The sequence below is a fragment of the Castanea sativa genome, chromosome 6 (assembly GCF_040712315.1).
Source record: "Castanea sativa cultivar Marrone di Chiusa Pesio chromosome 6, ASM4071231v1".
In the NCBI taxonomy this organism is placed as follows: domain Eukaryota; kingdom Viridiplantae; phylum Streptophyta; class Magnoliopsida; order Fagales; family Fagaceae; genus Castanea; species Castanea sativa.
In genome coordinates this window covers 47048212-47073532 of record NC_134018.1, presented here as the reverse complement: position 1 = coordinate 47073532, position 25321 = coordinate 47048212, and the positions used below count along the sequence as shown (strand labels likewise).

The window sequence follows — 25321 nt, the reverse complement described above, 5'->3', positions numbered from 1 at the left end:
AATGAAGTGGTTTAAGGTTAATGAAACTTGCATTGATGTCTTTATTCACTTAGCTTTTATAGAGGTATTAAAGGTTGTTTAAAAAAAAAAAAAAAGGCCCTCTATTGGGCCCTCTGAATCACACTTCTAAAAGTTTCATTAAAAGAGATCCCTTGAAGTGAACTCGGTCACACAAGGTGAGAAAGAGAAGAAGAAAAAAAAAACCCTTCGCAAAAAATTGGCCCTCAATAAGAGTGAATTTAACATAAGATATAACAAAGACCGAAATGAGAGTGGTTTATCTCATTAATTTCAGACCATCAATTCCTTCAACTCTAGGCTAAGATCCTTTTAGCCCTACAATGTCTATTTGTATTTGTGCCTGGTGCTTACAACCTTATGTAACATGGCTTTGCAGCTTATATTTGTAATGGTGTATTCTTTTATCCCTAATTTCACTCCTAAAAATAAAAACAATGATCTTAAATTATTGTATCTAGTTGTGCCCCTTAAACAATGTCATATAGTACCATTGATACTTGAGCCAAATTCCTATCTTACCAAAACTGCTACAAAATTGCATCCTTCACATACGAAAAAAAAAAAAAGCTAAACCTTCTTAATTTTTGGGTTTCTTAATTCTAAGACAAAGCTATTGTCAAAGCCGTCTTAGCTCAGCCGGTAGAGCGCGTGGCTTTTAACCACGTGGTCGTGGGTTCGATTCCCACAGACGGCGTTTTACTTTGAGTTTGATTTTGTAATCTTCCTTCGGACATGTAATTAGTCAAATTTTAAAATATAGAACAAAGGGTATCCAAGCCGTCTTAGCTCAGCCGGTAGAGCGCGTGGCTTTTAACCACGTGGTCGTGGGTTCGATTCCCACAGACGGCGTGCTGCTCTATATTTTAAGGTTTTGATATTATAAAAAAAAAAAAAATTGTTTATGCCTTTATTTATTTATTTTTGATAAGTATTTATGCCTTTATTTATTATGTATGATCTTTTTGGGATGAATAACCTAACTTCCCCTTCATAGTTGCCAGTTGCCGCCCAAAAGTCCAAAGAAAAGTTCTCATAATCATGGGCTTCACGTCTCACACCTCACTGTTGAAAATGAAATAAATGCAAAAATGTACCATATGAGTTCATGGGATAGTCATGTACCTCACAAATGTTACCAAATACCAACCTCAAAAATCACAGATTTCACAGCTAATCGATTCTTCCACCCCACATTCTCATGCCTCTATTTTCCTCTTTGTCTCGGGCCCCCTCTTAAAAGCCCACAGCGGCCAAGTATTCAACCTGCCTATAATACTATAGTGGCACCCACGTCCTACACCTAATAGGCAAAAATATACTATGGTGGCAACCAATTTTGATTTTAATAACAGTCCATAGCCTGTAGGCTCTCTCCATCTATCATACACTACTTGGTCACAGATTTTTATGTTATAAGAGCTCCCTTCTCTTTGAGTGAAGCAATGAAATTTGAGGACTTACTAATGCAACGAAGTGATGAGAGGCAGAAAAGACTTGACCTCGAGGAAGAGGTAAGAGAGCTTATGCTCATTTACCTGTCTTTGGCATTTGAATTTGAACACTTTTCCAATGCAAAACTCACCGAAAAATGGTACTACAAGAAATGGCATGTAACTTTGTCACAGCATATACTGTAGGTCAAGAAACTGCAAGGAGTACTTGATGGGGAACAAGCACTCAACAGGGTTTTGCGCTTTGCACTTCAAGGGCCAGTTTCCTCCCATCCAAGTCTTTCCTCAATGGTCCCCCCTGAGGTAAGTGCGTTTGTTTCGGCGTAAATATATTCTGTCAAGGAAAATTATTTGTTTTATGGCGTTTAGTGGTGTTCTTGAAAATGCTCTGGAAAACATTTAAGCCTTGTGCTTAGAGGCGAACTTATATTGCAGGTTCGGCTGATTCTGGAAGAACTAGCAATAGTACAGGAAGAGATATTATGGCTGGAGAGAAAAGTTGAGGAACTAAAACTAATTTTGTACAAAGAGAGGGAACAGAACAAAGAAAGGGAAATGCTACATTTAACAAGGCTGCCAGAAGAAACTCAGCTGCTATTTGGACCAGAGAACCAGTCAGTGCTTAATGATCAGAGATCCAGATCACAAAATTATGATGAGTTTAGAAAAGAAAGGATGAGAAAGGAAAGAAGACCCTCATTGGGTTCTGTATCAGAAATCCTAAGCATGTCTTCCACAAGATTCAATGGTAAACCAAAGACTCTGCCCAAGAAGAATGTTCAAAAACCACCTGCTTACGTTAGGGATAAAGAATCTAAATAATGGAATTGTATTGGACCCCTAAATTGGATGGTCCTGTCACATGCCAACATGCTGAAACATGTTTATGTATTGCCTAACCCCCCCCCCCCCCCCTCCCCTAAAAAAAATCATGTGAAGTAACATGTTTAGTTATTTGCAAATACATAGATATTTCTTCCTCATTCTTTTCACTATTTGTTTTTCCTCAATTTGGTTTTGAATGTCATGACAGAAGAATATCAAATGTCTAGGAGACATACCAGGAGATTGATTCGAAACCAACACCATATTAATAAAGAATCTGTCATCGAGAAACCAAATGAACTCTCTGAGAAACTGATAAAGTGCCTAATCAGCATATTTTTCAAGCTCAACCAAGCATCTATGGAGAGAGAAGGATCAGCTGCAGTTCCTAAGCTTACTCTCCCTTGCATGAAATCTAAAGGGTTCATGGCAAAGACCACATTCAACTGTAAAACATCCACATTCCTATTCAATGACAATACTTCAAATCTCGATCCTTATGGCATATTACCAGACTTCGATGGATTAGTCAGGGATTTTGGACCATACGAGAACTTCATCCAAGTCACAAGAAGCTCGTTAGACATTGGCCGTATTTCAGAGCGCTTACCAGCAATGAGGAAACTGAGGTTGCTTCTTGGGTATTTTTACATTAAAACACAGTTATAATTACTCGCACACAATAGTCAGACCAAGTAATCTTATATGTTCTTTACCTTTTTGGCAGGTTTTTGATGCATAGGCTATGTAATGTTGACTTGACTTTCTTGACCTACAAACAGAAGTTGGCATTCTGGATCAACATCTACAATGCCTGCATAATGCATGTACCGTAAGACAATCTTAGCCGTGGGCTACATGCGTCTTGTTCCAGTGCAAGCAGGACATGAGCGGATCATGCCATGTCTAATGCATACTATTCTGACAATCATGGCATGATCTACTTGCTTTGCTTTGCACAGGAACAAGAAGCAAGCCAGTCCCTAAAGCCACAAGATAAAAGTAGATGAGTTATAAGTATGCAATATAAGTTCACTTTAATTTTATCAAATTTCAGGCATACCTAGAACATGGATTACCTTCAACTCAAGGGAAACTACTGGATATTATGAACAAGGTATGTTAATGTCTGGGAGAGACTATTATCCTAAAACTTTGGCTATCAAATCATCACTAACGTATTTTCAAGTCATTATGCTGATACAAGATGGCTCTATTTTGGCAAAGGCTGCAGTGAATGTGGGCGGTATAGTACTGAATGCTTTGGCTATCGAGCATTTTATTCTCCGACATCCATGGGAATCAAACCAAGTATGTGAAGTTAACAACTTAACATCTAGCTACTTGATCTAATCTATGCACCTAGGCTTATAAAACTCATATGTTTCCAATGCTTCAAGTCATCTCAATCAATATTTTTTACCACTATAATCTAATAACTAAAATTTTGTTGATCTCAACCAGTATTAAAGCTGACACCAAAACCAAATTTAACATGATGGTAGACACATTTATATTCCTACAGAACTCTTCTAGTCTTATCTTTACTATGATAATGAATGCATATATCTCAACCAGTATTAAAGCTGACACCAAAACCAAATTTAAGATGATGGTAGTCACATTTAGATGCCTAAAGAATTCTGCTAGTCTTATCTTTACTTAGCTAATGAATGCATGTACAATTGCAATTTGCTAGGGCCTTACGGATGAGAAGGAAATGCTGCTACGCCATGCCTATGGTCTGGGTTATCCAGAACCCAATGTTACATTTGCTCTTTGCCGAGGAAGTTGGTCCTCACCAGCTGTAAGTAAAACATTCTCCTAATTCATTTCACTAAAACAATTTACCTGTCTACTTCTAGTTACACACATGCATTAAATAAGGTTGATGAAAGAACGACCTACTTTGCAGTTAAGGGTCTACACACCAAATGAAGTAGTGAATGAACTGGGGAAGGCCAAAGTGGAATATTTGGAAGCTTCAGTGGGAGTTACAAGCAAGAGAAAGATCATAGTGCCCAAGCTCCTGCAATGGCACATGAGAGATTTCGCAGATGACATGGAATCACTACTAGAATGGATTTACAGCCAATTGCCACGTTCTGGGTCATTGAAAAGATTAATGATGGAGTGCTTAAACGGGGAAACAAGATCTCCTAGAACCAAAATGGTAGAAATCCAACCTTATGAATTTGAGTTTCGCTACCTTCTGGCTTTATGAGTGAGGAGGGAAAACAGTCATAGCTGTTTATATCCAACAAATGAGGAATAGAGGTCCAGATTAGCCACGTAGAAGAAGCAAAGCGATTTCCTATACAGCAGGCAATGCTAAAGTCCACCGAGATTTATAGTTTATAGGCCAAGCTCCACAAGCATCTACTACTGTTTCAACCGATACTTCATGTGTTTCCAATGGATATGTTTAGGGCTCAAATTTCCAATGGATATGTTTAGGGCTCAAATCCCTCCTCCTCCACTTAAAATGTATCAAATAAGCAATAGCATTTCCATTGATTTATACAAACGCTATTTTGTGCACTAATTAGAAGAAAAAAAGAAGAAGCTATTAGCTTTATAGCTTTGGCATCTTTTGGTTTTTTCAATAGAGACATACAAGGTTCAAATCCCCACCCCCAACTATTAATGTATCAAAAAAATCTAATTCGAAATAAAAGATAATTCATACAATAATTTCACTGATACATTATCCAATAAAAAATGTAAAAGAAATGAGAGAAACACACGATTCCTTCAGATAAAAATGGCAACGTACATATGTAAAATATAACCACTGTATTTTTTTGAGCAGTAGAAAGCTAAAAATATGATACATTCCTTACATATAGACACAAAAGTAAAGATAACAGAGACAAAATGGTCTAGTCCACATTGACAATGACCCATTTCCACAGGAAACAAAGGCAGTACATAATATCTGGATTAGTACAAACTAGAAGCATCAAATAAATAAATAAATAAAGTCTCCGAACAAGAACTTAGATGCATGAGGCAGTTTTAATTAATAAAAAAATACAAAGGTTTCCCATTGGCTATTCTTTACGGGGATAACGTGAAAAATACAAAGTTGCTTAAGCTTATACACAAACTTTTTTAAAAGCAAAAACAAAAGAAAAAGGCCAACAAGATTGTTTAAAAGAACTGCTTTGAAATAACAAATTCCACTACATTTTTAAGACAAGGAATCAATTTCTTCGAGTATTCACCTGTTTTCTTCCCCAACTTGATGATCAATAATCCCACATTCCAATGCAACCAATTACAAGGGGGAAAGAGAGGATTCAGCTAAGAAATTTACAACTCTGTTCAACAGATTTAAGCCGAATACAGTTTCCTCACAGTTGACTTTTACAGACACTTGCAATGGATCGTTGCATTTTCCTTCAACAGTGATGGTAATCAAGCAAGGAATTGAGTTGCTCAAGATCTCACTACTGAATCGTAAACGTAAACCAGATGCATCATCAAGGTTGGTAGAAACCGGCATATCCACTGATACAAGAAAAAGATTTGCATTGCCAAGCATCTTTAAGGCTAGGCACTGGCAGATTACTAGAAAGTTGTCTTTTACGACTAGGTTGTCGCCCTTATCCTTGTTTAGCTCCCCAATATGGTCAGTGAAAGTACAACTGTTGCATGTAATGCCAGAGAATCCAACTTAGAATACAAAAGAAGATTCATTTTCCAAAAGGAAGTTAAACCCAAAAAAATATCAAATACCATTATTATTCAAATAATAAAAATTGCCAAGAGAAAGAGAACTGTCTCCATAATTCAAATCCCAGTTATCTGTTAATATGTTGTGACAGTTGCAAATCATACATTGCAATTCCTTTTCTCTCTATTTTCCCCCCTTTAGGTATGGAGATAAAAATAATTGGGGAGTGGGGGGTTAGGAGGGGACGCTGGCACCTCGTAACTGCAGGCCTAGAAAGGCAACCCTAAGAAGGGTAAAATCCTGTGACCCAATAAAATTCGGTACCCACTACAACATGAGTGTATTAGATTCGAACCCAAGCATCAAGCAAGGAGAATGAACACATTTAACACTACCACCTGTTGAAAAGGTCCTATATAGCAATTTTTACATATAAATTTCCTTATTTAGGAATCCCATCACCCACCTCCAGGACAATACAAGGAAAGAAGGCAATACTGAAGAAGATGAAGGAAGGTAAGTATTATAGAATTCAACAAGTGACTGACCTCCTAACATATTCAAACATTCCTGGGAGACGAGATTCCTTATCAGTGAAGGCTTCAATATTCATTGGAAGTGGTTTTACAAAGTAACCAATGTCTGGCCGCAACTTTACAGGAAGATTATTGCCATTATAAGACAAGGCCAGCTTCAGAGGCAATAGATGATGATGGAAGCGAACCTGGATAATCCTCTTTGCTGTCTGACCAGGTTCCAGATAAGTGATCTCTTCCATAGGAACAAGAATTGGTACGTTATTATGGGATGTCAAGGAGCTGCAGCATCAAGATAAAAAGGTTCAACAAGATTTAGTGCTTTAAAGGTTGGCATGTAATAGACAAGGAGGGGTGGGAAGAGGGGAGCAACAACCTAAGTTCAGACAGATACTGCTGAGTCTATAGTTACTGATCACAAACAATTTGCATGAAAATTTAAACTAGTTAAGACTACAATTTAAAATATTTGAAAATTTAAACTCAAACTTTAACACAATATTGATAAAACTATACTCTTTGACTTTTAAAAATCATCAACTATTAATACAAATTACAAATTCTACTAAGGATGACCACGTGAGTCATGCATAACCAGCTTATAGAAAAATATGTTAAACCTTGTAAAAACCACATCTAACCTCAAGTTTAAACATCCCAATTATGAAGAATTTTTTTGACTAAAAAAAATAATAATTAAAACAACTAAATTTGTGTCAAACTGTAAGTTATGGAATAGTGGGAGTGGCACAAACTTTTCCAGTAAAAATCATCTAACCACATTTTTTTTAATTCAAGATCATAAACAGACCTTCATGAACACCAGTTCACCTAGACTTTAGGCATGGACCTTGCAGAGGTACAAACCCATGATATTAGCAACAATCTAGCTTACATCAAATATACACTCTTCCCTCAATTCTACATACATAGATGTTCAACCTAGAATGTAAATAAAAATAAATAAATAAAATGGCAATGTCATTGACAAGTATAATAACAATTACCTGTCAGTAGCAACCAATGTTTGATCGGCAGAATTGGAGTCTTTGTTTGATTCCTCATCTTCTAAAAGTATGTCTGACATGTTTTCTGATGAACAATTTTTGAAGAAAACTTCTACAGATACAAGATGTGGGGATATGGTTGAAACTTCAGATGAAAATGAATAAACCACCTTCAAACCGTTTCCATTTGCAGGATCTAAGAGTGTGTAGCTCTTAGATTTAACTTGGTGCCGAATATCCCCGATGGAGATTCTTGCTGTAGATATACGGACTTGACTTTGTTCTGATGTACTTGTATTAGATGAATTGGGTTGGTCATCCAACCAGGATTCAAGAGCCCTCTTCGATATCAATTCTCCCAAATCAGCAGAGCCAGAATGAGAAACTCCATGCTGATTTTCAAAAGCATTGCCAACATCTGAAATCTGAATCAGTGGATCAGTGTTGTCATCACCTTCACTTGCAGAACCAGTCTCATTACTGCCACCACTGACATTTGAGCCAGAAATAGAATGTTCAGAACCATAATCTGAAGCACCTTCCTCATCTAAAGACCCAGATAATGAGTCAGTTTCATCTGTGTCGAAGGAGTCACTATTTCTGGCTCTTTCCAGGCCATTTGTTCCTTGATCCAAATTGTCATCTCGTAGCAAACTACAAGGCTTTGGGAGGGGTTCATAGCCTGGGGCTGCATGGAGAACTATCTGTGAAAGAGAACCAGGAAGATAAAATCGGTAGTTTATGGGTTCAGGTGATGATGATTTTGTCTGTCCCCCAAATATGTGTCCTGAAAGTACATATGCCAGGTCCTTATTTGGGGATAGAATATTTGTTTCTTCCTCTAATCCTTGAGAGTCTAAATTGCTTGACAAAATTTTCCTAAGAAAACGTGCACGGTCACGAACATCATAGTTCAAGTCACACTCAGCCAGTTCAAGCACATAATTTAGAACTCTTTTGAAGCTCTGAATGTCTTGCCCTTCTGCACATAATAAGACCTGTACAAAAAGGCATTTGAAATATATAGCACAGTTTTTTTCGAACCTACTAAAATCAAACAATTCAAAATCAATATGATTTCAATACCTCAACAAAAAACACCAGGAACCATCATATATATATATATATATATATATAATCTTAATAGCATGACCAAATATACACTTAAGTACAATTGAGTATTGAGTGAATTGATTATAACGGACAAAAATAAAGGGACTCATGAATGGGCATGAGTTTGGAAGAGTACTGCAACCTAAACTTCTCACACCTTACAGATTTAAAGGAATGAATGTTCATAGCCTTAGTAGATTTTTTGATGGAGAAGAGGGACAATGCAGAACATAAAATCTTCTCTACTAAGATATAGAAATAATCGATGAGATTAAAGTAGAACTGTAGAAAAGTTCTCATACATACCTTCACAATGGAATTAAGTATCTGAAGCTTTGTTTCTAATGCTTCTGAGGTGAAGTGCCAAGCAAGATACTTCAGTACTGTGGATAATGTCCTCGGTATTGTCTCCCCCAAAGAGCTATACTCCCCTACCATCCAAATAATGATTGCACGGGCTGCAGGTACCTTGACTGAATCTAAACTACGAATCAGCTGAATTATAACCTGTAAAAGTTAAAAAGAGGTTACTTATAAATGCAAGAACAAATTATTAAGATCATGCATAAGATTCCATTGTAGAACACATGACTATAGCATATGTGCTGTAGTGAACAATCCAAACCAAAAAGAATCTTTTGAATTAGTTGTTACTGGATATAACTAAAGTGTTAAATAGGCCCAAATCCCAAAAGAAAGGAAATGTAAGGACTAGGCCTGCACTTCAACGTAAAAACTCAACCACAACATAAATAACAGAAAGTATTAACCAATAACATTCCTGGAAGATGCATAACTAATGCAATGACGTACGAAAGTTCTCCTTTGACATACAAACTTTTTGTTTCATCTAGCTGAACTTATAGTTCAATTAAAAAATGCATAACTAATGTTATAAATAGTTATTGAATTCTTATTAGATAAATTTGTAATATGCAACATGACAGGAAATTCAAAAAGCTGAGAAACCTAATAAAATAATGAAAAGAATAGCAAGGAACACCTCCAAGTAACATCACAAACAAAAAGAACAAAATAAAAAAAATTACATCCAATTTTCTTGAACCAACACACAAGATGCCAAAAATTATGTCCAAAATGAAATTAAATGTGTCATATTTGCCATCCATTCCTTTTTAATGTGTTCCTTGCCTTGCCTCTACATATCCTTCTAAAATGCCAGAAAATTCAGATAACATAAACAGAATATAGAAAGCTGAAACATGTGAGAGAGGATCTTGACAACAGAAGAATAAAGAATACCTTCTCATGACTGGGTGGATCTTGCTTTATGATTGATTGAATTGACATTATTGCTTGAATTAAAACACCCGCTTCTCCATCCACTGATCCAAAGTCACTAGACAAAAATTCTGCATTGTTGTGCGTTTCATTTAACAAAAAAGAAAAGAAAAAAACATTTTTCCAAAGCTCAGTATAAAACAAGTAGCAGGAAACAGACCCTGTCTAGTCAGGGCCAACAGCCCTTCCAAGCATGTTGTCGCCGTATCGGGAAGTCTTTGTGAACATAAACCAATAGCAGCAACAGTATCTGCAGCAAATCTCCTGTCTGGATCTCTAATGTAATCCTAGCAACACTAAAAGATAAGCATCAATTCACGCACTAAGATCCCAAGAACATGAAAGAAGAGATGCAATGGTTGTGATGTACAAAAACGCAAATTATAAAATAATTTTATAGCCAATCCAAACAACAGCAAAAAAATTGTGCGTAAATGTGTGCATGTGACTCATATGTCATACATGTGAGTTAATTTTAAGAGTTGGACAACAATTCAAGATTTTCATAGGATATGGTGGATTGGTGCGTTAGACATAGTCTTAGTGTCACAAACTTGAAAGTGACATATTACCATTAAAATAGATTCCTTCAATTGATGATCCCGCCTAATGATTTTTTCCTCAAATTGGCCAAAAATTTCTATTTGTTTCCTGTCCCCAAGAAGCAGGTCTGAAACTTCTTTTATTACACAGAGGGATGCGTTCCAATGTCTACCCAATCAATGTTACTGTGTTTTGGATAGGAGAGGATAAGATGTGCTGAAAACCGGATAAGAAAAAGGGCTTCAAGGTAGGTATTTATTACCGACTGATCATCTTTTCCCTTGGAAAATATTTTGACTATTGACAACTTAAGAAAGAGAGGTAAAGATCATAGATTGGTGTTATATGTGCAAATGTAATGGTGAATCTATTGACCACCTTTTGCTACATTGCCCCATCGTTTCAGATTTGTTGTCCATGATTTTTGGTTTGTTTGGAGTTCTCTGGGTGATGCCAAAATCTATAGTTGAGCTTCTAGCTTTCTAGCAAGGTCACTTTGGTAGTCATCGAAATGGTCACATTTGGATGATTATCCCACATTGTTTGATGTGCTGCATTTGGAGGGAAAGAATAGCAGAAGTTTTGAAGATACCAAGCATTCTGTGCTTGATCTCAAGTTATTCTTTTTCCAAACTTTATTGGACGGGGCTGACTGCCTCGAGAAATCTTTCTTTCTTTTCTATTGTTGATTTATTAGATTTATGAAATTTTTGTAACTGATTGTTTCACCCCAGTATATTTCCTGTATACTTGGGTGACTCCTTTTTTCTTTTATATATATATTACTTTATCAAAAAAAGAAATAAAAGCAAAGCGTTCAACAAAGTTCCAAGCAGATACACTGACAGCATCTAGGTCATGAAATAGTTAGTATCAAGATGTAGGGAAGCATGACCATTTTCAAATTTGGTCTAACGCATGAACCCTACACCTTTGATTGTGCATGACCGCATTGCCTTTTTAGAGCTGCACCTGTTAAACATTCCCATATATGCAAAAATAAACACATCAGTGTAACATGTCACTGACTACAGTTATTTATGGATTACACGGCATAAATTAAATTCCAACAAATGATGGTAGATTTCCGAAAAATAAGAACTGTAATGAAATTATTTAACACAACATTTTGATGTGGTAAGTAACTCAATTACAGTCCAGCCCACAGAAAGTTCCAAAATGATCATTACTTTATCTGATATATAGGGATCAAAAAAGCCCAACATTGACAGACATTCCTCCAAAAGGTAGCCACTTTTAATTAAAAGTTAGTGAAACGAGAAAAAATACAGGGGGAAATACCTGAAACTCTTTAAAAACAAATGAAATGGTTGATTCTGTAACAATGGATGAGAGTATCTCAAGCTTCAAAGTTTTTATTTGATATGAATCTGAAGAACATATGAAGAAGTCTTCAAAGTGTGGAGCAAAGAGAGAGGGCATTGCTTTGGCAAAGACTTGAATGTTGCATAGGACCTGCAAAAGTCAATTGATTTAACCATCCTTACCATCTTACAAACTAAACTGAAAATTAACAAAATATAAGCACAGTAAATGAAGTCCCAGATTTTACTTCGACAAAAGCGATATCTATTCTCATAATGCATGGTTCAATGTAAGCTACCTCTTTCGAATAAAATTATTTTCACTTATGAAAAATAATGCATAAAGATTGAAGAAAATCCAATATCATGGCTTATTAACTTCCAGAGAAACTTTGAATTTCATGCATGGGTATCACCCACATCAAAAGGTAGCAGGCTATTTAACCAACCAAAAGCTTTAAGATAGCGCTTCTCACCAAACAGGTCCCAGATAGGGCATAGGAGAATTAAGGATGGGGGTTACATAACAGATATAAGCAAACTCATCCTACTATAGAGGATCAGATCAGCAAGGCAGGAGATATTCTTAACCACATAAAGAAATAAGGTATCCCTTTTCTTTTAGATATGGTATGCATGCATGTCATATAAACATGTAATTCAACTAGAAGGAACATACAAAATATGCAGAAACCAAAAGATTCAAAGAGACGTTTTAAGTACCACATATTTTGAGGCATTGGATGATCTCAAAAGAAACAAAAGTGGTTTGACAATTTTCTTGACATTCTCCCTCAGTGCCATTATCCAGTGTACACCAGCAGCTGCAAGTACCACTGCACTATTATGACTCCACAACAATGGGGATGTACACTGCAGCAGGATCTTTACATCATCATTACTTTTTCCAGAAGTAAATTGTGCAACATTCAGTTCTGAAGGACCCGTGTTTGCGTAACTTAATCGTGATAAGTATTCATCTGGGCCTTCAATATAACACCTGGACACCATATTTGAAAACTCCAAGTCAATATTCCCACTCACGTCAGCACCTAATCCAAAATCATCATTCTTACTCCCATATCCAGTGTCTTCTTTATTTGAAATTTTGGAAGCTTCACCATCCTTTTCAGACTTGCCACTCTTTGTACTATGCAAAGAAAACATAATAGATTCTTCAACAAGCCCGTGCCTAGCTATTACAAAGCGCAAAAGGATCCCAATTAAGATTATTTGACCCCACTCTTCCACGTCAGGAAGAATCTCACATAACCTCCGATAATTCCTCTCAATAAGAGAAAAATTACTCGGACAAATAGAAGCAAATGCAGCAGCTGCAGCTCCAACCACTCCAGGTGATTGGTCATTTAACAATATTCCAACAATCTGCATAAGTCATAAAAAAAAGACAACAAAAACAAACCCTTTTCAATTCATGTTGTCCCCGTTAGAACTATGTGATTAAATGATTAAATTTACCAGTGCCCCTATCTCTTATAACAGTTATACTCAAGTAACCCCGTAACAACTCAATAACCGAAAACCATTGCCCCAACCAACTTCCCACATTGAATTCACTCATAACTTGGTACAACTGTTATAACAAACATATCATTCAATTTAAAAAACACAGGTTAAGTTACCAGACCTCTTCGATTGCAGAGGTATGTTCCTCTAAGCGCAGATCATAAAGCTTAGGAAGCGCATTGGCAGCGGATTTTCTAACATAAACAGAAGGATCTCTAGCACATTTTCCCACAGCTACAAGAACAAGAGATGAAATTACATGGAGACGAATTCCGGCCATGGCACGAAGCGCCCACGCCCTCACCAACGCGTTCGGATCCCCCAAATCCTTCTGGAAACAATTAATAGATAGCAACGCTTCATTCGGACGCCTAAATTTTTCATCAAATTGTATAATTACACACTAGCCAAACAGAGCATATATACATACATACATACATACATACATAAAATTCAAAATCCCTAGGTTACGTACTTTTCAGCGTAATGTAGTAGATACAAGTAAGCGAGCTTTTTCAGTTCCAGCGATTGAGTTGCCACGTTCTTAACGACCTGAAATTCGATTAATTAAGCAATGAATTAAGTGAGAATTAGGCAAAATTTTGGGCGGTGTGATTGTAGTTTTGAGAACCTGAGGGAAGAAATTGGAGACGTCGAAGCCTTGAGCAATGAGAGCGAGCAATCGCTTCAGAGCTTCGCATTTCTCGGAGTCGAACTTGCTGTCGAGGAGAGGAGCGATGTTGACATCTTCGGGATCGTCGTAGAGATGAGCGTCGGTGCCGATTCGGAACACCATAGACGACGCTTTGCTTAGAGTCTCCGCCGTGGCTCCGAACTGAGGGAACATTTTTTTTTTTTTTTTGGTTTCGGGTTTCGGAATCAGAATATTTGAGATCTTTCTCTCTGTTTCGGATAAATTGCAGCTGGTGAGAGAGTGTACTGTGTATGTTTGGATGTAGAAGATGCGTATTCTGAATGTCGATTAGGACTTGCACCTGTTTGGGTACCCCTAGAGTTTTTTTTTTTTTTTAAAAGAGTTTCAAACTATAAGATTCGCTCCAGACCAAGATACCAATCAGTTTTTGATATATTATAAGATTGAACCCCAAATCTCTTATACAACCATAAAATTTTTTACTAATACAACCATAAAATATTTTACTATTTAAGCTAATTAAAACCCACTTTTTCTTTTTCTTTTTCTTTTTTTTGGGTTAAAGATAAAGAAAGGAAATTTGATTTAGTTCCGTAGCAAGTGTCAATTTTCCAAATATTTTACAAAGCACTCTCTGAAGTGTGCCTTAAAAGATCCCATATGTAGGGATTAGATACAAACGGTGGACATTCTGCAAATTCTTCAAAATTGCTTCTTTTATGTACTCATCTTTTGGACATATCATCAGCTATACTATTAGTTTTAAGGAAAATGTGATGTGGAAGGACAATTCATGATCTACTCAGAAATATCCTAGAGTTATTACTGTTTATCCATAAAATATATGAGACCAATTTTTTTTATTAATATATTTTTTGGTAATTACAATGGTGCAGGGGATTTGATGCATATCTATTAGATACAAACATTGGATATTATCATTTTGATTCATATTTGGATCATTGATGATGTAATAAAATCCAAGCAACTTATTTAAGAATGGATAAATGTTAAAAACTTTATCTTGAAGTTATCCTAAAAACTCTTGAAATTCCTAATCGTTTTAATGCTAGTCTTAGATTAGTGAATAAACTAGTCAATTTTTTTTTCTTCTCTCTCTCTCTCTCTCATTGCTTGTGATAATATTGACTATTGAAACCTTTTTTTTTTTTTAAGAAACAATGATATTCATAACTCTTTAAGTACCTAACTATTTTTCTTGAGCATGTATAGTCATATCATCCCACACACATAAGGTTTCAAACCTAGATTTAAAAGAATAATAGTAAAGGCAAATAAATCATCAAGCATGCATACATAAAAAGAGCATAAGAATTTACATGGTTTGGCAAATAATCTATGGAGATGAATTTCTCTATAAAAAGGGTATCAAATTAACAATACTTAATAAGAATTATAATATTCAACCTCTCTTATATATTATAAGCTCTTGTTATGACTTATGAGTATCCTTTCAATCACAATTATCATTCCAATCCCAAAAGGATTATCAAATCACACTCCTTTTGAGAGTCTTTTCCTCCATCAAGACATATCAAAATTCTATCATTTTTTTCCCTCTGCTGGTACATATTCAAGGGTATTGGTTAGTGGTAACAAAATAGTAAAAAATTTGCACAGTGTTAAGCTATCTTTGTTGGTAACCAAGCAAACTGAGAGAAATTTCCAGCAACAATACCGGTCAATATTAAGCTATCTTTGTTGGTAACAACATACTAAAGAATTTCATCAAAATCGGAATTAAAGTGATCTCTTCTAATTTTGATTTGAAATGGGCTAATTATGCAGTTAATTCTTCTTCTTTTTTTAAAAAATAAATTAGTCATTTTTATTCCGAAGACAAAGATTGTGCAGTTTATACTTTATACAAGTATATAGCACATGTATAACAAAAAGGTTACAACGTAGGCAAAAAGCCAATTTTTATATAAAAGTGGCTAATTACGTAGAAAATTTCTACAAAAAGAAAAACAAGAAGTTACTTCTTTTAATACATACTAGCATTATACTCAATCAAAATTTATATGTAAATAATTTTTTACTAATTTACTTAAAATAAATGAATATTTTATTTTTAAGTTAGATAATGAATGCATGTTGCGTGAGACTAAGGTATCATAAAATGCATATATATATATATAATGATTTTTAATAATATATTGAACTTTAAGGCTCAATTAATCACATATATTTAAATAGAAAACCCTTAAATTTAATAGTTAAAAACTATCCAAAACAATAATTAAAATCATGTTTAAGTGAAATCTCAATTCAATAATTAAGAACAATCTAAACTATTAAACATTTAAAAATTTGAAGTAGAGAGAGACTCACATGAGAATTTAATTTTTGTCCTTAAAAGCATGGAAGAAAGCATTAAAACTTGAGTGAGTTTCATCCTTCCAAGTTTAAGTTAAGTGCGTTGCACGCTACATGTGTGTGTATATGTATGAAAACTAATCTAATTTTAACATTTATTATAGAAAAGAGGTGGTGTAATCTTCCCCCTATCTAGCTAATTCTTATTATAATCCCTTTGTGTAGCGTATGTATATACATGAAAAATTATCTGAATTTAACATTTATTGTAGAAAAGAGGTGGTATAGTCTTACCCTCTATTTAGCTAATTATTGTTATAATCCTTTTGTTTTGCGAGAAGAGAGGGAAACGCTTCTTTTGAAAAAAAAAAAAAAAGCCAACGTATAATATATAATAACTAAGATATTAATCTTTGGAAGTGGTATCTCATACAGATTAGTATTTCAATTGTGAGTTTTGGTAATTAGAAGTTAGCGCATAATAGTTAATAATTAAAAAATTACTTTGAAATTTTTTTAAACCAATCTCTTAAAAAAGTTTTAGTAGAGTTTAAATCACGTTAATAAATTATCTCTCTATTCAATTTTTTTTAATCATGTTAATAAAGATTTACTGTAAAACTATTATTAGTAAATATTTCTTAGACTTATCTATTTAGCTTTGTTGCCAAATTTATATAAACTCTTTTATTTTCTTTTTTTTTCCCGAAGAATATAACACAACCAAAATCCTATAAATAACAATGTACATTCAATATAAAGAACATAATAAAATTTATTCATAATTTAAAATTAAGAAAATAACACAAATTATAAATTAAGATATAAATTTGAAAAAAGAATAAAGAATAAATCTGTTTATTTTCTCTATTACTTTAAGAGATGAAAATGTGAGTATGTAACTGTGCGTACCCAAATTTTCCTAGTTGGGCTGGGCCTAGGATTGGGTTCACAACTTATTTGTATGGTGGGTTAAGAGTTTTCTACTATGGGTAATCCCTGGCCAAGCAACTCAATGACGTCCTCTCTCTCTCTCACAGATTCCCTTTCCTTTTCCTCTACATGTTGCTCTCCCTCCTAGTGGTGTTGGTGTTCTCACTCTCTTACTCTTTGTTTTCTCTCTCCAAATGCCAACCCCCACTTCTCATTCTATTCTCCTATTTATAGCTTAAGAAGAGTGGAGGTGTTATGATTATTTCCTGATCTCACTTGTGTGAAGGGGGTCCAATCTTATCATTTCTGGTAAGAATATGCTCTGTTGGGAATGATGATAATGGCATTGGAACTGGTACCTGCCTCCAAATGGATATTTGACAGTGATACTCCCCAAGGCAATACTGGGTTGCCGAGAACGTAGACCGTCCTGAGCAAACGCTGTCCCGATCAAGTTATAAATTGATTGGTATGTGCTTGCTTCTAATACGCTTAAGTCCAGATAGACCTATTATGGTATTTGGGCTAGGATTGGGCCTTAAAGCGTGTCCAAATCAAGGCCAAAGGTCCAATGGGCATGTGGTCATGCACCATACCATGAGGCCAAGGCCCAAGACCCACTAGGTTCAGGATTATTCCAAGTACAGTAACTAAAACCTGAATCAATTATTATATAAGAGAATAAATGAGTACAAAAGTTCAATATTATGAACTGGGTTAAAACGTATGTGAGAAGTTTTTATTAAATTTTTTGAAGTTAAAGAAAAATAGCTTAAACAAAATGAAAAAATAATAATGAAGAAAGAATGCATACCTGTCATGGGATTTAGACATTCACACACACACACACACACACACACACACACATATATATATATATATATATATTATTGGAGTAATATATAGGTAGAGTTTCATTTGATATAGAAGTTAAATCCTATTGGAATTAAGATTTCTAATCAAGTTGTTTGTTTCTATCTCATAAATCCTATAAAAAGTGGAATTCATATGAATAGAAAGAAAAGAAAAACTTTTTTTTTTTATGGAAAAAATGAAACTTTTTTTTATAACAAAAAAAAAAGTTTTTTAGAAGAATAAACGTTTATTATCTATAGATACTTTTTTTTTAAAGAAGAAAAAGAAGGTGTTTACTTTAAATTGAAATACTTATAACCTTATTTACATTTTTTTTTTAACTTTATCCAAAAACATTTTTTGGTAAATCGGTATGAACACTAATTGTCTAAAAAAAAAGTCACGTGTGAAGAGAAAGATTTTGTTGTTGAATGTGTAGTTTTTTTTTTTTAATGGTATTATGTTGTTGTTGTTTTTTTTTTTTTTTATAATTTTTACAGGAAGTAATATAATTTAAAATTAGAAAAAAAAGGAATAGATGAAGATTGTTACTGTTTTTTGTTTTTTACGTGTACTATGTTGTTGTTGTTGTTTTTTTTTTTTTTTTTTACACATAGTAATATAATTTTAATAAAAAAATGATTAGATGAAGAGTTTGAATTGTAATCAAATTAAAAAAATTTATCAACTTATAAATTTTAATAATAAAAAAATTAGATAAAGAGTTTGGATTGTAATCAAATTAAGATTTTTATCAATTTAGAAATTATAGGAGAAGAAGATAAGTATAAAAAAAATTATATTTATATTCTAAAATTCTAAAAAAAAAATTGCAATTTAGTGCAGTCACGTGTTGCAACTACTGCTTTTAAGCCCAACTTTTATTATATAGTTTATGATATTCTCTTTTCATATTACCAAAATTTAAACAAATATACAATATTAACTTTTAACTATATGTATCAAAAATAAAAAAATAAAATATCATCATTGTAATAAATATTTAAATTACTGATAATGTAATAAAATCCAATCTATTTATTTCAAATGGGATAGATAGGATGCTAAGATTAAATTATCCTGAGAACAATTCTTAATCCTAGTCTTGGATCAGTGAATAAACCGGTAGGTTTCCTTTAATTTCCTTTTTTGGCCAATAAATCTTTTTTGACAATATTGACTATTGAGAGGCTAGTTTGTTACAATTTACAAGACTGGATTTTCTTTAACAAAGATGATAAAGAACTGTCGTTCAATTTGGTGGAATTTTTCTTTCCACTTGGGGAATAAAACTCAAGAGTTTAAACTAATAATGAAATAACAATAAGAACAGACAATTAAACAAGTACACATATAAAGAATAGAAGAATTTGGGTGGTTTAACAAACAACCTACCTATATCAACTATAATCAATGAGGATAACAATGCTCAAACCCTCTTGCACAACTCTTATTTTAACCCCATAAGAACAATCAAATTACTCTTCTTATTAGAGTTTTCTCCTCTATCAAATGAAACTCTTTGTTGGGAAAATAGCCAATTAAGTAATACAACACACAACTGAATTATATCATTTTTCCCTCTTTGTGCAAATGCAATGGCGGGTGTTCCAAATAAACTAGCCAAACATAATTTTAATATAAACAAAAAATTCAGACAATCAAGATATTAAATTATCACATGGAAAATTCTCCAATGAAGAAGGAAAAAACCACTGTTCCTAGTTTATTAAAAACTTTCACTATAAAATAATGGGATCACAAGTAGAACAAATGCTAGAGGTTACAAAAGAAAAAGTGAATTTTAACTAAAAAACAAGATGTTGCCAAGTGAGTCTTGACATTCGAGCAAATGAAAAGCAGATTAAACCAACAACACCAGTCAACATGATGCTATCTTCGTCCTGCAGAACAACATATTGAAATTGAAACGATCTTATTTTAATTTTGAAGAAAATTTCTCCAAAAAGAAAACCAATTCTTCTTTGAAGAAAGCATGCTAGTTTCGTTGTATAGCATCTACAAGAGTAAGAATGATAGTGAATGCATCTCCGAAGATGGCAGAAATAATGACCTCAACAATCAATTTTATTATTCTTCCACCATACTTGCGGAAATTCTTCCCATTGAAGACACTTTGCTGCACTTGCAAATTCAAGGTACTTGTGTTGCTTCCTTCAGTTGGTGCAAGGACTTGAACATTGTGCAAATTGTTGAAAATCATGTCCTCCACACATGCCGCATGATATCGGTGTTTGCCACAATCGGAAACATAGGCCCAGCCCTTAATATTTTCTGAAAGTTTCCTCCTGTTGCATATCTGACACTTTGATCTCATGAGTGAGACCTGTTCACGAAGAGTTACACTCACCTCATGATCAGAAGTAGTCTTGCTATGTGGGAGCTTCAAACAGCGAGGGTGAAGTACGAGTGCTTCGTTGCTTGAACACTCGTACATGAACCCTCTGACTCTCTTCCCACATGCAACACAGTTTCTATTGTCAGCTAGATACTCACCATGAAATGTGAAGCTGCAATTGTTGAAGAATTGGTGAGTGATGGGACCAGAACCAGAAGCTAAGGCGCAATATTCATGAAGATGAAAGGTACAATTCCCTTCGTTACACTTGTAACATGACTCAAGCCCTCGCTCTTTACATCCATCACACTGGAAAGAAGTTTGGATACTTGTGAACAGTGTAAGCCGATGTCTGTGGCTGGGATGTTGTATCTCAGTAATTCTCGCCATATCTTCTCAGAAGATTGACTTCACAAGCAAGTCAATGGCTAGCCTGTTTCTTGTGGATCTCAAAATTCCTGGACAATTTAAGTGAAAATAAACATGAATTTGGAGTTTGATCAAATAAAAAAAATGGTTCATAATAATATTTTTAAAATATATTATGATTATATATGGAGAAAAGAGATTGCACAGAAGAAGAAAAAAAATGGTGGTGATGATACATGGTTTTCAATTCAACAAGTGGCACAAAAAGAGTTATTAACAAAATTTTGTATCCAAAGAAAAAAAAAATATAAATAAATATTTATGAAAAAAATACAAAGCATATATATTTACTCACCAGAATTATTAATTCCAAAGCTATGTAAGAAACTTTATTTTCTTCTCCTTAGCTTTTGTTGGTTGTAACTTGTAAGGAATGAAAAATAATTGCCCTTACAAGGCTTTATATAAGTCTCATTTCACAAACTGAAACAAAAAAGAATTTTTGAAATTAAAAAAATTATGGATGACTCTTTCTCAATTATTGATTTCTAGGAAGGCTCATAAATCGAGTTATTAATTTCGTTGTGATCTCTTTTGTCGTTGTCAGTTTTATTACCTCCACAATTAAGCAGAAGAAAAGTACTCGTACGATTTTGCTTGCTGAGAAAGGACATAAGTGATTATTAGTGGGAGTCTTGACCGCTACCAAAGTTCATAAATTCATAATATAGTCATGCTATGAATTTCGTACAGTTTTCTTTTTTACTTTTTTCGAATAAGATAGAGTTATGTTTACACTTTGGGTCCATTTAGATACAGTTAAAAATTAAAAATTAAAAACTGAAAACTGAAAATACTGTAGAAAAATAATTTTTAAATGTGTAAATAGTACCGTGAGACTCATTTTTAATTAAAAAATTGCTGAAAAGTACGTGAATAGTGCGCACACAGTACGTGAACAGTGCGCATACTGTGCACGCACAGTGACCTTTGTCTCCTAAAGAACCGATGCGGCAGTGAAAAAAAAAAAAAAAAAAATGCTGAACGCTGGACGTGTTCAGTGTTACCCAAACGGACTCTTTGTTTATTTTGATAGAAAACTTTATATAAAAATAGTTTTTTTTTTTTTATATTTTTCAATATTTACTAGCATAAAAAATAAATAAATCAACAGAATCAATTAAAAATATGACATTTTATAGAAGTGGTTCTTCACTAAAATTTTTCAAAAAACAACTCTATCTTATGCCACAGCTTTAAACGCTTTTAGTTTTTGTTCATTTTCATTCTGGGCTTTTTAAATAGCAATGTTATTATGAGTTTATGAAACATGGCTAGAACTTTCTCTCTCACTTAATTACTAAAGCTACTAAAATAATTATATTATATTTGATCGGTGTTTATTCTTCATTATTAATAAAACACCAAATGTATTGTGTGTTTTGTTTTGAAATATCTCAATATGAAGTGTGATCTTTTTTTTTTTTTTTAGAAACATATGAAGATATTAACAAATATTCAAGCCAGCAATTTATGTGAGATTTTGTAGTAACGAAAGAAAATTATTATGATTTAGCCTTGAAAAATGTAATTATGGTGTCTTTTCTTTTTTTCTTTTTTCTTTTTAACCATAACGTAATTATGTGTGTGAGAAATCAAAAAGCAAACCTAACAAAGCTTTAATCCCAATTAAATTTATACATAGTTTTTCAATTTATATTATTACATTAGTTGATTTATAGAATATAAAAAAAAAAATTATGACATGTTGGAGGTAATGACTTTTTTTTTTTTTCTTGAGAAAAAGGTAATGACTGAATTAAGGATGATAAATTGTTTTTCCTTTATTTATAAAAAGTCTTACATATATGCATTTGGACGTTCTTTTGACTTTTCTTGATAAAGAGAATGTTTGGCAGAAGTTGCTCAAATTCTTGATTTCTGAGAAAGCTTATAGTTCATATTACAAATTTCATCGTACTCTCTTTTGTACATTTTGGTCACCGAAAACCTTGGAAGACGTGTTGTCTTGTTCAATTTTCATCGCCAAGAAAGCTCATAAAGTAATACAAAGTCATATTATGAATTTCTTTGTGTTTCCCTTCGTCAATTTTTTTTTTCCTGGATAGAGTTATCAAAAAAGTTATAAAAGATCTTAATCCGAATAAATAAGTCTACTTTTTATTTGTGTTTTCTAAATCATCAATGAAAATATGTATAATTTATTTTCACTCGCCTTTATTACAATCCAAAACCAAAATCTTCATGTTGCAGTGAAACAATTAAGTAATTAATGATTGAATCGAGGTTAATCAATGTGCTGAGTCTGCTGACTACTTGGCAAAGAAGAGAGCTTCCTTACAGTAAGATTTTCTGATTTATGAATCTCCTCCCATGGAGATCAATTTGCTTTTTGTTTTTTTTTAATGATTATATTGGGTTGTTTTATGAGAGGTATTGTATTAACTCTTATTTTATTCCTTAGTCTTTTATTTATTTGTTTGTCATTTATAATTAGTTAACTAATTGAGTTTCAAGACCCTTAATGCTTATAACTAGTTTTCTAGCCCTAAATTTCATAAAATATTACAATTATAAATAATTAAAAAAAAAATTCAACCTCAAGAGAAGCTCCTCAAGAGCTAAATTGTTGTAGAGCCCAAATAAAATGTTGCCTAACTTATATTCAACAAAATCCAACTTGAAAAAAATCCATTTAAAAACGCCTGATACATGAGTGATGATGGTGAGTACTTTTTTGTGGTGGTGAGTGCAGTGGTGGTGGGTAGCAGTTCCGATTTGGGTTTTGTATTTTATTTTTTTTTTGTGGGTTTGTGGGTATGAAAGGGTTTGACACTTAGCTCAGGTATGGGACCTACAAAAATGTGGAAATATTTGAGTGATATGAAGTGAAAACAAAAACAAAACAGGTGGGTATTAGAAAATTGAAATGTTTTAAGTGATGAGTAAGGAGTGGTGAGTGATGAATGACGAAAATTGAGTAAGGAGTGATGAGTGATGAAAAAAAAATCCAAATAGGGCCTTGATTATCAAGATTAAGAAATTATAAATATTGGCCGGAAAGAGCTTTAATTGTTTTTTCTTTAATATTCAAGCATGATGTAACAATTTGATCAAATTAAAGCTTTATTTTCACCCATATAAGAAATTATAATCATTTGTAAAAATTCAAGCAATATAAGCTAAGCATCTTCCTCGGTTCGCCATATCAAATTAATAATATATATATATATATATATATATATATATATATATATATATATATATATATATATATATATATATATTATCATTTACCTCATGAAAAGTTTTATGTTCTCTTCACATATATGATCAAACGATATGGACCCTGAATTATTTATAGACGTTACTTGTTCAGAGGAACACTACTATACCTAGAAATTAAGCACATAGAATGCCACAAATTGTCCATTTATCCACATAAAATTCATAAATATATACATATACGGATCAGAATCATATATAACATAATTATATTTTTATGGGTAAAGATGGATGATCTAACGGACCTTGAAAAAAAAAGTTATTTACAAAGCTTAAATAAACTTTTGAATTATATCCTGAAATAATATATTAACATGAATCCCAAAAAATTATTTAAACTATTTTCTTTTCTTTTCTTAATAATTAAAAAAAATAAATAAATGTATCCTCAATAGGACATACAATACAATGCAGGACGGAAAAAAAAAATCAACCTAATTTTTTTTATTCCTCCATTTTTCATTAAAAAGAAAACGCATTCAATGCCTAAAGATTTCAAACTCAGAGGTCTTAGGCCACTATATATTGAGATTTATTATAGTACAAGTCTCGATTTTTTTTTTTTTTTTTACAAAAAAATAGATAAAGAGATTTGTCATCCAATCAATGTAGCGGAAGTTTTGTTACCACTTGTTGTGCAATAACACTCAAAGATTTAAACAAACAACAGTAATGGAAAATAAATCAACAAGAACTCACACACAGAGTGCAAGAATGATTATCAAATCCACTTTACTCAATAAGGATTGCAACGTTTAATCTCTCTTACGTAGCTCTTATCATGAATTTTCTTTCACTCCCAAAAGAATTATCAAATTAAACTTCTTCTGGGAATCTTCTCCCTTTATCAAGACGTAGTGGATTTCTATCATTTTCCCTCTTGGCTAAATTCAATGGGTATTGCAAATATAATAGCCAAACATATAATTAGTGTTTGTTTGGTAAGATTATTTTTGTCAACTTATTTTACTATTTAGCTTTTTTTTTTTTATTATTCATAGGTCCTACTGCACTTTTTGATACTATTCATGGATCTTATCGTATTATTTCAACTAACTTTTATCTTTATTTACAGTACTTTTAGCAAAAAGTTTTCAATTTCAATAAAATAAGCGGATCCCAAACAGACCCTTAATATAAACAAAACATTAAGCAACACCACACAATCAAGATTT

General features: G+C 33.2%; 2 protein-coding genes and 2 non-coding genes across 6 annotated transcripts; 3 read left to right on the top strand and 1 right to left on the bottom strand.

Annotated features, from left to right (window-relative positions):
* The first annotated feature begins 642 nt into the window (after window positions 1-642).
* Window positions 643-715, top strand: TRNAK-UUU (transfer RNA lysine (anticodon UUU)). Its single transcript has one exon. It is a non-coding gene; the product is annotated as a tRNA-Lys (tRNA).
* Window positions 716-797: 82 nt separating this feature from the next.
* TRNAK-UUU (transfer RNA lysine (anticodon UUU)) lies at window positions 798-870 on the top strand. The gene has a single exon. It is a non-coding gene; the product is annotated as a tRNA-Lys (tRNA).
* A 376-nt stretch (window positions 871-1246) lies between these two features.
* LOC142641304 (uncharacterized) lies at window positions 1247-4949 on the top strand. 2 transcript variants are annotated; one of them, XM_075815708.1, is made up of 9 exons: window positions 1247-1532; window positions 1659-1775; window positions 1908-2220; window positions 2506-2938; window positions 3025-3124; window positions 3355-3414; window positions 3525-3608; window positions 3997-4104; window positions 4213-4949. In XM_075815708.1, the coding sequence occupies exons 1-9, from the start codon at window positions 1464-1466 to the stop codon at window positions 4519-4521; spliced, it is 1593 nt and encodes a 530-aa protein (XP_075671823.1). In that variant the 5' UTR covers window positions 1247-1463; the 3' UTR covers window positions 4522-4949. The 2 variants fall into 2 exon arrangements, with proteins under 2 accessions (XP_075671823.1, XP_075671824.1); XM_075815709.1 differs by having other exon boundaries at window positions 1251-1532; window positions 2506-2926.
* A 347-nt stretch (window positions 4950-5296) lies between these two features.
* On the bottom strand, window positions 5297-14222 carry LOC142640832 (AP3-complex subunit beta-A). 2 transcript variants are annotated; one of them, XM_075815119.1, is made up of 11 exons: window positions 13961-14222; window positions 13805-13881; window positions 13451-13700; window positions 12526-13188; window positions 11780-11953; window positions 10095-10221; window positions 9896-10005; window positions 8939-9139; window positions 7520-8517; window positions 6525-6794; window positions 5297-5947 (listed from the first exon to the last, which is right to left on the bottom strand). In XM_075815119.1, the coding sequence occupies exons 1-11, from the start codon at window positions 14174-14176 to the stop codon at window positions 5578-5580; spliced, it is 3456 nt and encodes a 1151-aa protein (XP_075671234.1). In that variant the 5' UTR covers window positions 14177-14222; the 3' UTR covers window positions 5297-5577. The 2 variants fall into 2 exon arrangements, with proteins under 2 accessions (XP_075671234.1, XP_075671235.1); XM_075815120.1 differs by lacking the exon at window positions 13961-14222 and having other exon boundaries at window positions 13451-13660.
* Between the last annotated feature and the right edge of the window lie 11099 nt (window positions 14223-25321).

Coding starts and splice junctions, on each gene's coding strand:
- LOC142641304 (XM_075815708.1), top strand. CDS start 1,464: ATGAAATTTGAGGACTTACTAATGCAACGAAGTGATGAGAGGCAGAAA. Junction 3,125..3,354: donor ACAATGCCTGCATAATGCAT/GTACCGTAAGAC, acceptor ATCAAATTTCAG/GCATACCTAGAACATGGATT. Junction 4,105..4,212: donor GAAGTTGGTCCTCACCAGCT/GTAAGTAAAACA, acceptor CCTACTTTGCAG/TTAAGGGTCTACACACCAAA.
- LOC142640832 (XM_075815119.1), bottom strand. CDS start 14,176: ATGTTCCCTCAGTTCGGAGCCACGGCGGAGACTCTAAGCAAAGCGTCG. Junction 8,518..8,938: donor TACTTAATTCCATTGTGAAG/GTATGTATGAGA, acceptor CTTTTTGTACAG/GTCTTATTATGTGCAGAAGG. Junction 6,795..7,519: donor ACATTGGTTGCTACTGACAG/GTAATTGTTATT, acceptor TTGATGCTGCAG/CTCCTTGACATCCCATAATA.